Source organism: Cygnus atratus, chromosome 12 (assembly GCF_013377495.2).
Source record: "Cygnus atratus isolate AKBS03 ecotype Queensland, Australia chromosome 12, CAtr_DNAZoo_HiC_assembly, whole genome shotgun sequence".
NCBI classification, from domain to species: domain Eukaryota; kingdom Metazoa; phylum Chordata; class Aves; order Anseriformes; family Anatidae; genus Cygnus; species Cygnus atratus.
Window position 1 is genome coordinate 17,857,594 of NC_066373.1, and position 12,078 is coordinate 17,869,671.

Consider the following 12,078-nt stretch of genomic DNA (forward strand, 5'->3'; position numbering starts at 1 on the left):
ATGAGTACAGTATTTCCTTCCCAAATACCGTAGTGGGGTTTTTTTGCACACTTCCCCTCTTGTTACATGTCACCATGCTTTAATCCAAGAACAACTGTCTTTCAAAGAAAAGCCCTGTATGATAGCTCTCATTGCTATACATTAGTCCTGAATTAATGTGCTTCCTACCAGTCACAAATTGTTAAAAACAGCCTCCGATTTAAAAAAAAAAGAAAGAATGAAACTGTGGTGCAATACTGTAACAAGCCAACCTAATTAGATAAAGAATGCCTTCATACAATAAAAATGTACTATTTTAATGGGTATTAGGCTATTTGCACAGCACTGCTTTTCTCATAACATGCTTTCTAAACTTATCTGCAAAATTACATTGCTAATTACAAATAAGAATTTAAGTAGCAATACAATTGTGAAAACCACTTGCGAACCTATCATAAAATGACCGGCTAAATTGCATCTGCAGGGGAAAACACACTGCCATTCCACTAGCAACGTAGCTTCTACTGAAAGACATTATCAGTCGCACCACTTGAACCTTCCCTGCTCTTCCATTGATTTGGCAAAGAACACAATATAAAACCACTGAAAGCAATAAGAAATTTCCTCTCTATTACATTTTGATATGAAGGCCCTGCTGTAAGTGCCGAAAGAAATATTGCAGAAGTTTTCAAGATGATCTAAACAGGGTTACCCAACTGCAATGAGTTAGTTAAAAATATACCTTTAAAAGTAATTTATTTATGGTATTCTGAAAAACTCCTTTTACATATGTATCCACATCAGGAACAAGACCTCGCACATAAGCTTTGCCTAAATAAAAATTGCTTTAACTGAGATAACCTGTGAAGTTTATCCTCAAAATAAAATTAAATATTCAGGATGGATAAATGAGGCACAGTTTTTCCATGGGAAAATATCGAAGTATTATTTATTTTTTCTGTAAGTACTCGTTTTGAAAAGCCTTTCCTCCCCACCTGGGCTTCGGCTAAAAGCCACTATCTACATTTAAACAGTGTGTATGCTTTAGAAAACTATCAACCATCTTTCTTTAAAGCAGAAGCATATAAAATTATTTGATCCACTTTTCATATAGAAAGTCTAGGGCTGACCATAAAGAAATAGGCAGGCTCCCAGTATAAACTTACCAGGATTACATCAAAGACCTTCCTCTAGGATCAGACGATTGATTTCTTCAATGCTTTTTAGAATTTCTTCCAGGATATTTTGGGTTATTGCCTTAGACCTTGCTCAGCTGGAATGACAGATATTCTGTTTGCTAGACTATGATGTTCTCTCTTTATAGGGGAATGAGTGTCTGTAGTTTATACACACGTACGCTATGTGAACAGAGACAGACTTGGAAAGTTCACAAGCAAAATTATTATTTATTGTTTCAAAAAGAGAGTGGTTTATTACTGAAACACTGATACAGGCTTAACCACAGCATCTTATGCAATACAGAGACTGCTTGTTATTCTGCAAGCTCAAGGCTGGGGCACTCTATGCTCAGAGAAAATTCCTGCTCCCCGAAACAGGCATTTGTTCTGTATATCCACTTAATACATATGACTTAGCTTTACAGCTACTACCCTTTTTTTTTTTTCTTTAACCTCTCTTGAAACTAACCTTTCTGGAATTATAAAAGATTTTTAAGATAAGGGCTAAGCTGCTTCCTGTTGTCCTATCGCTATAAGATCTTTGGGGAATCAGACAGAAAACTGTCTCCGAGGGCAATGTGACACACTACCCACCATTCTCCTTCCTCCCCCAAGACAAATCTATCACCTCTGTACCACTCATCATTTGCAACAGAGTATGGATCAAAAGATTCGAGGCTGCTCCCAAATCCCATTTCTCCTGCAAGACAGTACTTTGTTCTGTCACTTCCCTACTGAGTCTATCCCCTTATTTTATGCCTCACAGCATGTGTGGCTGCACCCCAAGATCAAACACCCATGCATGATTTTCTTTCACAGATCTTGAATCACAATGTTATACTTTAATAGGAACCTCAATATGCTTAATCCCTTTAAAGCTACCACAGTAATGCCCCCAAATGCATTAAATTCCACCCTAATCACAAAACACAAAGTATTTCTTTGGATGGACAGTGCACAGACTGTTCTGACCACATGCCAATCCAGCTCTGAGCTGAAGTTACATACATCACTGGATTTTGTTAGTCTGAGGCCCATGGATACACGGCTGAAAAAAAATCTGTGCACATTTAGATCTTCCTACTACAAATTTTTCTTTAAACATAACTGAACTCCTCCCACATTTTAAGGGAGGTTCTCACATTCTCAGGGGATTCTCACTGGAAATGATAAAGGACCAGTGACACTGAGCCTACATTAAATCCAAATTCCATTACAAACAAAAATGAGACTGGTAGATGGCACTTTTGAAGGAATTAGCAGGACATCCTTTCGCTATCAAATAGATGAGTTTCAGAGTTCCACTGAATTTTCAGACTGAGAGGAGATGTCAATGAATATCAAACTATCAGAGCTCTGAGAAAAAGCGGAAAAGCTACTTGCCTGATAAGTCTTAATTAAGATGTTTTATTAATCAGGAGCTTCAGATTAATCTAAGAAGCAACTCTTTTTACATGTTCATTTGGAAGGGACCTTCGTCTGAATCAGGGAAGAGGAGGTGTTCCCTTATCCCTGCCCAGTGGCTGGTCTGGTAGGATCTTTTAGGTGCATTTCTACTAGCCTCTTCCTGAGCACTGGGGAGCTCTTGGGCACAGATAGCATTTCGGTCTCCCCTAGCCACAGTATGGTCTTCAGAGGAGCGAAAGGATTTAATAGCCTAAAACAATAGAATCATTTATTGCCCTATGATACACAATAGGCCACACCACATGAACAAGATCAGTGGTACTCAACTTCACAGCTGTCACAGGACCTCCCAAGACGACACTGCATCATTCCCTTCCCCAAACAATTAGATTCTATATGACTAAAACAGTTATTTCTCACATATGACAGACACATCAGGTCACGTAAGAAGCACACATGTGGGTATCAGGGCTAGACACTTAGCTGCAGATATAGGCCTATCTGAATGTGAAATACTATTAAAAGCCAATGGGCCTGTCCTTATTAATCAGTGGACTTGTGGTTACATGACGGTCTACTTGCAAGATGCTAACTATACAGGACTGCGTGAAGGATCACACAGGAAGGAACGTGAAAAAGGATCTCACACATTCAGAAATATAATTTCTATTCTGCGAATTATGGGACAAAGTATATGCCATATAGCTGTGATAAAAATAAAACAAGAAGTTTACAAACAGCAAACACATCGTATGGCCATATGCCTTGCAGAGAGACCAAGACAGCTAGAGTTGAATCTACACAAGTCATTTCCCCTCTCTCTTAAGTTGCGCAGTAGTAGAAGTGTCCATGCCAGCACAGCCCTTTCACCACAGTTAACACCACTGGCATTCCACCACTGCAAGACAAATGTCATGAGATATTCCAATACAAACATGCTTTCCTGGCTCAGAAATCAGACACAATGAAGATTTTGCATTTGGAACTTAGTTAATAATTCTTGAATGGAATACAGTCCAACTCAATCTCCCATAGCTGTACTTACTCTGCAGGAGTAAATACAAGCTTAGTTTTGCTGCCAACGTTGGCAGATATGACTGAATAAATTCACAGGGAAAGTCTATTTGACCATTTCTTCACATTAATTTTTTTGAACTAAAACTATACCTCATTTTCCATAAGAGATATTTATAGATATCACAGTCTGAAAACTCCTGTCTGACTACTCGAAGTAACTAGTATTTTTAACAAACTAGAAGAGGGGTTCAGTTACCAAGAAATACTCCAAGTATTTTGTACATGTCGACATCTACCATTTACTCTTGAACCTTGTTTTGATGCTGACATTCATCAGGCAAAATCCGTCCACAAGGATTTCTATAAAGGCCAGCATCTGCATCAGGGGAAGCAATATTCCATTTTGATTTAAATATCACCACCAAACAATTATATCCCCAACTTCAGAAAAAAAAACTAACTCTCACAAAGTTTCAACACTCAAGAGACATCTCTTTCCTCTGTTCCTAACCAAATTCAAAAGAAACCATAAAAGTCAACTAAGATCTCCTTCTGAAGGGTGCCTACAAATATCCACTTACTGAGCTCCTCCTGGGTCTTATTACAGATCTCACAAAACCGACAGAAAAACCTTCTGTTAATGAATGCTGCTATAAAGAACATTCCCATGTGTCAACAATCGTGCTACAAATTTCCCATTCTTGTTATAAGCAAAGTTTTAGTGTAAAGTCTGGACTAAATTACTTACATTTAAGTCATTTTAACAACGGTATGTTATATTTTTCTTTTCATCCTAATTTACAGAAGAAAACGTACTCCGTAACCAAGGCCTTCTCATCCAAAAGATTTAAGGTTTTGCTAAGCCAGGAGGGACTTTCAGTAGCCCAAGAGACATAGCTTTCTCTTATCACTTAAATGAGGACTTCACCCAGCTATTAGGCAGAATAAGCTTCCTTCTTGCAAGCACCAATCTACGTAACACCATTTTAGAGAGGGTGAGAGAAAGAGTTGTTAGAGATCAAAAAAGTTGTTTTAATGAGACTATTTGCAGAAACTTCATGGGCCATTCAGCTTTCCAATCAACATCCTAAATTAAAAGTGTGCCACGTTAAATGTGAAATACCTATAAAGCAAGCCCTGATGAAATACAGACTGCCTTCCATCCACCTCCTCCATATGGCTCAAGCAAAGTCAACTTTTAATTTCATAACACAAAATATTTAATTTATGCTTTTCTTCATATGTCAATTTAACCTCTGGCACATAGCTTTGAAACCATGTAAGGATGTCTAACACTTTCCATATGGCAACTGAATTGTGGCTTTTAATTGCACCAACTGGTATCATTCAAGGATAATTCCCTTGGAATCCAGCTTTCTGCTACAGTATTGGCCAATTCACTCATCTCATCACCATGGCACTAATACGTTCAGAGACTCTTTGATTGTTAATATTCATATTATAATTTTCCCAAACCAAAGCTGTCAAGATAGACTATGTGCACTACTACTTAAATTATCTGGTTTTGTTGGCACCAAATTTCAACACAAAATAAGATTTTTCCTTTCTCTCTTCCAACATCAAGTTTGGCAATTTTATTTTAAACACCATACACATAATATTTTATATATCAAAATATTTTTTCAGTCACATGAATACACAACACTGCCGAGTCTTTTGTTTCTTTCAGTCCTCCAAGTCAACACAAATAGTTATCCCTATAATACTAACATTAATGTACTTTAAAGCAATTCAGTTTAAAAGACTACTTCAAGCCGTCACACAAGATAGCACCCAAGAAAATTTTTAATTGATCTTGTTACTCTGTCAGCAAGAAGAGAGTCCTTCAAATGTCATTCTACCCATGAAATGACCCCGAAGTAGTGCTACAATTAAATCTTCCACTTCAATAGCCTTTAAGGCATCACATACACAGGCCACTAAAGAAGTCTCTTTATTATTTTCACTTTGGATGAATACCCTATCCAGCTGTGTCTCTCATAAGGCTATGTATTTTTACATACACAGACACATGCTATTTAGCAGTGGGGAATTGGGAAGGGCTTTTTTTTTTTTTTTTTTTAATTCATGAAAGACCATGCAGGAGGAGCGGTGAAGTTGACACTGGTGTAGTCCCCTCTCAACCATGCAAGGAATGCCCATTAATGTCACTGGCAGTTACAGGCGCAGAACAAATGGAGAACAAACCCCACGTCAGAAGCAGCAATGTGCCTCAGCATATCCTACTGTATTAATCCCAGACCAGATACTCAACTCTAATATCAATTAGGTTAGAACATGAGGATCACTAGCACTAGCCCTTCCAGTTGAAGCTGTAAACTAAAGGCTTTCCTATCTTACCCTAAATGATTACTTCCAGCTTGGCTCAATATCAGCTGGTTTGAAATTTAATTAAAAATTAGATTTTTTCCAGTCCCAAACACTGATCTCAATGAGACGCACAACCAAGAAACTAGCAAAATTTCTTATGTTTTTGAAGATAAGAGTAAATTGAACTAAGCGATGTCATATTTAATATTCCCCCTTTAGCACAGAACTACTTCTCAGTTAAATAAATAAATACATGTATATTTGCAAACAATGTTGATCTCTAGAAACGGTTTCCAAAAGTAAACATGCTGAATAAATTTCAGCTTCAGAACTATACAGAATAATCCACAGTGTCAGGAAACCTCTCCTATTCTCAGGGTACAAGTTAACTCATTTATAAGCAGCAAAAGAAGTGTATTCACTTGCTCTAACAGATTTACAACCCCAGTGGTTTCAATTCGCTTTGAAAATAGAATATGACTCTGGACCTCATACTTTTCATAGATGCAACAGAATTCCTTTTTTCTTTAATTCTACATGATGGAGAAGGGGAAGGGTGCGGCCCAGCCCTCAGCCTCCTCAGTAATTAAAACATTTAGAGCAGAGCTGCCCCTGCTGGGCGGGTGGCAATGGTTTAATGAGATCACGAGCTCTGAGCCCAGAACAGAAAGCTGTTTACACACCAGAAGTACGTATTTCAAAAACACTCCCCTTCCCTTGCTTGATGCCTTCACCCAATGATTTACTACCACAAGATCCTCCTCAGATGACTGATGCATTTAGCAATAGCTAGATACTAATCTGTTTTCTCTCAGTTAATTGGGATGGGGGAAAATGCATTAGCTGAGAAAAGTTTGCTTCAACCAAAAAATCTCAACACTTCAGTTCAAGAAGATAATATGGGTGCTGTATGATGGAACCCTGCTAGTGTCACACGCTCCTTGACTGACCTGACAAGAGAGACTTGCCCTCCACAGCTGTTAATGGGAGTCATCTATGTAAATTTAGTCAGTCTAGAAAGGAACACAAATTAAATTTTACTGCTTTCCTACGTTTATCTTTAATCCTCTTGTAAAAGGCTACATTAATGTCCCGTACTCCAGTGTCATCTCCCCTGGATAACTAATTTAAGCAAAACAATTCAGTGTCTCTCTTCTTGAGAGAAACAGCCTTTCAACTCCAACCTACGCAGAATTTTTAGCTTATTCAGAGCAACATATGTCAAATTTCACTATCACATTCAACTTCCAATCCAAACGATCAAAATCCTCTAAGTTTCAGACAACTAAAGCAACTGTTTTCTTCTCCCATCAAAAGTACTTTGACATCACACCGAATTTCACCAAATAAGTGAAACATACTGGTGAAAGCACCATCAACAGAAGTCTGGTTAAGAATTAAGAGGAAAAATATTTCTAGTTTTTTGTTTGTTTGTTTAAACTTGATGTTTCTCTGGATGCAAATATTTTCATCAATGTCTGATTTAATTCTTTCTGCTGTGAATCACAAAAGGAACAATTAAGACCTATTTCGGAAAAAAAATTATGAGAACCCAAGTTTTCCAATTGTGACAATAGAACTGTACCATTTCACAATGCCCTGTAAGATAACTGAACATTTTAAGAAGAGTTTTGAAGCAGTAAGAAGAGCCATTGGTTGGTTACTGGGGGAACACACAACTGTCCCACACAATCCCACGTCATTGACCATTAAGAGAAGAGACTAGCCTTTCTACATCTTGAGGTGAATGAAGAACCAAGAGGTTAGGATACAATCCACTTTGAACCTTGGTATAATTATATAAGAGATCAAAGAGATCTTAGAAGAGAAACAGTTGTGTAGTCTCATTTATGGAGTCAATAGTTGTGACTCCATAATCCTTGTCAAAAACTGTACATATGGCACATCTGTTTCCAATGTAGGATTAGAAATGCATCCTTCCATATTACCAAAAGTTCTTATTTTAAAGGAACTTTAATGTAGCTGTCATAGCGTGCCTGTGATAGGATGACAATTCAACTAAATCAATTAGCAGGCCATGTATGTGTGCAGATGCAACCAAATATATTAAGAAATAAATTGCCCATATTTTCAAACCTTGTGAAACAGCTCTATCAGGATGACAGTAAAAATCCTTATGGGAACAGAACTTATAAAACTGTAAATAGGTTCAAGTATGTTTAAAATGTAGTAAAAAGCATCAGTTAATTTTTAGTTAGTGGCTTGCTAATTGCTGACCTATCATGAGCACACCTTGATTAAGGTGAGAAATACTCTTTTCTACGTTCCAGCTGAGCAGACCTCGTGGAACTGAAGTTTTGTGAATAGCAAAGTATTCTTGATAACAGTTCTGTTTGTTTTGTAAATCTCATAAAGCTGAAGTCAGTGATTTTGACCTTTAATTCTTGTATTTTAAACCTACATTTAATTTGGTGAGTTGAACTTTCTTTCCTAGAAAATATATGCACAAACAGTAGAACATGCATCTGAAAAGCTTAACTTACAAAAATGGATATAATGAAAGCTAATTAAAAGCACATTTTTACTCTTTGCATCTGTACCATACACATACAGATACCATTATTAATGTGAACATCTGTCCTTTGACACATTGTCTCCAAGTAAAATACAATAATATCACTAAAACCAAAGATACGTGTACAGTAAACATGTAGCGAAGTGATTATGCTCATCATTTACCAACACTTATGTCAATATCCTAGCCCCTTCACCTTATTTTCAGTTACTCACAAATAATTTAACCTCCTCTACATAGAGTACTCATGGAACCTAAAGAGTCGCCATCAGCTTTTTCCATTCTACACATCTTCCATGCAATTCAAGACCCCACCTAAAATGAAGTATGTCTCATCTCTTCTCCACCTTGCAAGTTAATTTTTCCTTTTTCCTGAGAGGCAAGGAATCCAGGCTTCTGACAATAAAGCTGGTGGCTAACAAAGCGAAGAACCTGGTGGAGGTTTCATGCACCTGCTCTGCTTGTGCTCTCATAGACACGTTCCTTGATGAGAAGCACAGATTCCAATCTCCCCATCTCTCAGGTTACTTTTCCACTGATGCAGCTTTCAGTGCTTGATGATGAAAGCTCATGAAAGTAAAGGGGAGTCTTTCAGTAAACATCAATAAGCTCTGGATCATACCCTAAAACGCTTTGATAAACATATCTGAGAACAACCGCCTTTGTTTATCTCTCACCATGCCATTTTGCTGAAACACACAACTTTTAAAAGAAAAACAACAATAGCTCAGCTTAAACATTTCTTCCAGCCCAGCTTTACATGGGAGAAGTGGAGGAAAGAGAAAGGGTGGAAAATGATCAGTGTGTGGTAACAGCCAGAACAAGTGACATGTGCGGTAACTCTTATGGAGAAAGTCAGCCCCACATTAACAGCAAAGAGCAAATAAATAACAACATGCTCTTCGGGGACTTCTCTTTTCCTGAATTCCTCTGCCAAAATGCCAGAGCCAAACTTGTGCACCAATCAGGGTTCACAAGCCTGCGCACACTGACAGGGTGCTGGGCTCTTTCCAGCAGTTCTTCGTTCGTTCCTGTTTGCGAAAGGTTTTGTTCTAATCGTGCTGCTCAGACACTAGAGGACAGGTCCTCCTTTACTCCGCCGGCTTTTGTACCAGCATCAAGTTTGCTCTGCAGCTCCCAACTTCACGAAAGGACAGATGGATACCACCCACGGGCAGCCCCTTGGAGCAGCATTAGGGCAAAGAAAACCCTTCCTTTGCACAACCGGCCCTGGGGAGGGAGGGAGAGAGGGATGGAGAAAGAGCTTTTGGTTTCCCCTGTTTCAGAAAGAAGAAAGGAGGGGGCGCAGCTAGGGAGCTGACATACCCTGCCGCTGGAGAGCCTGCAAACAGTCCGGTGCTGGCAGCCTTGGAGTCCCGAGCTGCTGCCTCCGCTGCTGCTGCCGCTGCCCCCGGAGTATTTCTGCTTCACCATCCAGTCCTCCAGCCCTTTGCGAGCCAGAGAGGCGTTCACCGCAAAACTATCACCTAGAAAAGAGGAGACAATGCCGCCGCTGAGCCGCCCGCACAGCCCGCCCGGCCCCCGGCCAGCCCCGCGGCCAGCGGGGACCGGAGCGGGACCGGAGCGGGGAAAAGTTGAGGGGCGAGGGCAGGGGGCCGGGGGCAGCCGCTCGACCCGGGGGATTCAAAGGCGTTCAAAGTTACAGGCTGGAAGGAGCCATCCCTACCTTCCGGACTTTCTCTGGGTTTACAAACGGCAGCTAGGCAGATCCAGAGGAAAGTGTGTGGGGAAAATAATAAAGGAAGATCGTTAGATACCAGTATAAAATCACAGCAACGACACACAAGTAAAATCCGAATAAGGGGAAAGGGCTGAGGAAGTAGCAAGTGAAAGGAACTAACCATGTTTCGAGTGAAGTTTCCCCATTTCTCTGCATTGATCTGCAATTACGATTCATTTGACTGCTTTCAGTAGGGTCAGGTTCTGTTGTTGTTGTTATTTTTGTAGATGTATAAAATCCCAGCGTGCTTAAAAATCCATGCGCTCCACTTCTCCCTGCTAAAGCAAGAGCGAATTTCAGCTCCCCTCCTGCAGCCCGGTCCGGCGTCCCCTCTCCGCTCCGCTCTTCCTCCTCTCTCCTCTCTTTCCCAAAGACAGAGGCGGTTACAAAAGACCTTACTTCACCCACCGGGGAACATGATTGACACCTCATTGAGATTAGACCACTTGCAGGCAGCCTCCGCCTTCCCATTGGGCCGCGGCGGCACATGAAAGGGGAGAGAGAGCCTTTTGGAGGCTCCAAAAAAAAAAAAAAAAAAAAAAAAAAAGGAAAGGAAATAAAGAAAGGAAAAAAAAAAAGGAGCAGCAGCAGCCGGGGCGCGTTTCACTTGCAGCCAGGCACGGGGCGCTCCGCTCCCCGCGCAGCCCCGCGCAGCGCCCCGGCTCCGGGACCCCGGGGTGCGAAGGGCTCGGGCCGCCGGCCGGCACCCCCCGTGCTCGGGTGCGCCCCCGAAGCCTTCGCGACCCTGCTTAGCAACATCTCGGTTCCGAAGAAAGCCAGCGAGTTTGCAGGAACGGGGCTTCTACTGACTTGGTCCTGCGTGCTGCCTTCCACCGGCGTCTTTGGTCGCGGAAGGGATCCTACCCATTCACCGATAATGCCAAAACACAGGTTTTAGGGGCCGATCTGGAACCCCTTCTCAGTGGTTCAAAATGTTTGCAGTACGAGGACAAAGACCAGGTTTTCTTTTTTTTTCAGTCAAGTAAATGAGACTTAAAAAGAGTCTCCCCTTCTGCTCCAGTTTATGAATGATATATTTCTTACATATAGAATAAACTAAAAGGAAACTCGCTGTTTTATAAAGAGAATTCTCACAGTCATTAAAAATTTGTTTCCTTCCTCTGGCTGGTCATTATTTTTCTCTTTATGAAAATCACATCTCTCTTGAGATCCTTGTAGTTGAACTAGGAGAGATAAAAGGGAACAAGGAGAGTGTGTAGTAGATTCAGAAGGAGAAAAAAATGCAGGCTTCTGAGAATTCTACTCAAGAAACTACTAGTCCAACTGCGTAGGGATTGACCCAGATGGGCCTGGTCCAAAAACTTCAAGGCTACATCTGTGCTTTCAAATCCATACGTTTCAAGCACAGGGAAGAAGGAGTTAGACTTGGGAGCTCATCTAAAATAAAGATTCAAAGCATATGTAGTAACACTTCTGCAGGGAATTGGGACAGGGAGAGGAGGGTCAGGCTTGGAGCACATTTTTAGAAGAAATTCCAAAGCACATGGATGTGGTGAAGGTCTGGTATGAAATGACTGCACAGCGCAGCCAGTGGAAAGCCATTAAATGAACCATTCAATGCCAAATTGTTCTTTGGATGACTGCAAAGTCATTTCTCACATTATTTCAACTATTTATCTGTCTAGCAAAGAAAACACTTGTGTTGTGAAATGCAGCCATTGCAACAGCATCAATTGCTTGTCAAATAGCTAATAACATGCATCTTTTTTAATCTCTTTCTTTTTTATGTATTTTAATAATTTATTTGGCCCATTTTTTTATGTTGTGTATTTAAAGTGACATATTTGTTCCTTTGAAGATTTTGGGGAGGAGAAAGAGGGAAAGAGATTTAGATGAAGCAGACTCCTTGCGGCATAAGCCTCACCTAG

At 40.3% G+C, this 12,078-nt stretch overlaps 1 protein-coding gene across 2 annotated transcripts in view; it reads right to left on the reverse strand.

Annotated features, from left to right (window-relative positions):
• Positions 1-10,570, reverse strand: part of NKD1 (NKD inhibitor of WNT signaling pathway 1) — a 109,835-nt gene extending 99,265 nt beyond the window's left edge. For both annotated transcript variants that reach the window (XM_035543204.2, XM_035543203.2), the window contains exons 1-3: positions 10,311-10,570; positions 10,136-10,168; positions 9,775-9,935 (exon numbers count right to left, since the gene is read on the reverse strand). In XM_035543204.2, coding sequence (XP_035399097.1) covers positions 9,775-9,935; positions 10,136-10,168; positions 10,311-10,335 — 219 coding nt within the window. In that variant the 5' untranslated portion in view covers positions 10,336-10,570. The remainder of the gene's footprint in view (positions 1-9,774; positions 9,936-10,135; positions 10,169-10,310) is intronic.
• Positions 10,571-12,078: the final 1,508 nt, after the last annotated feature.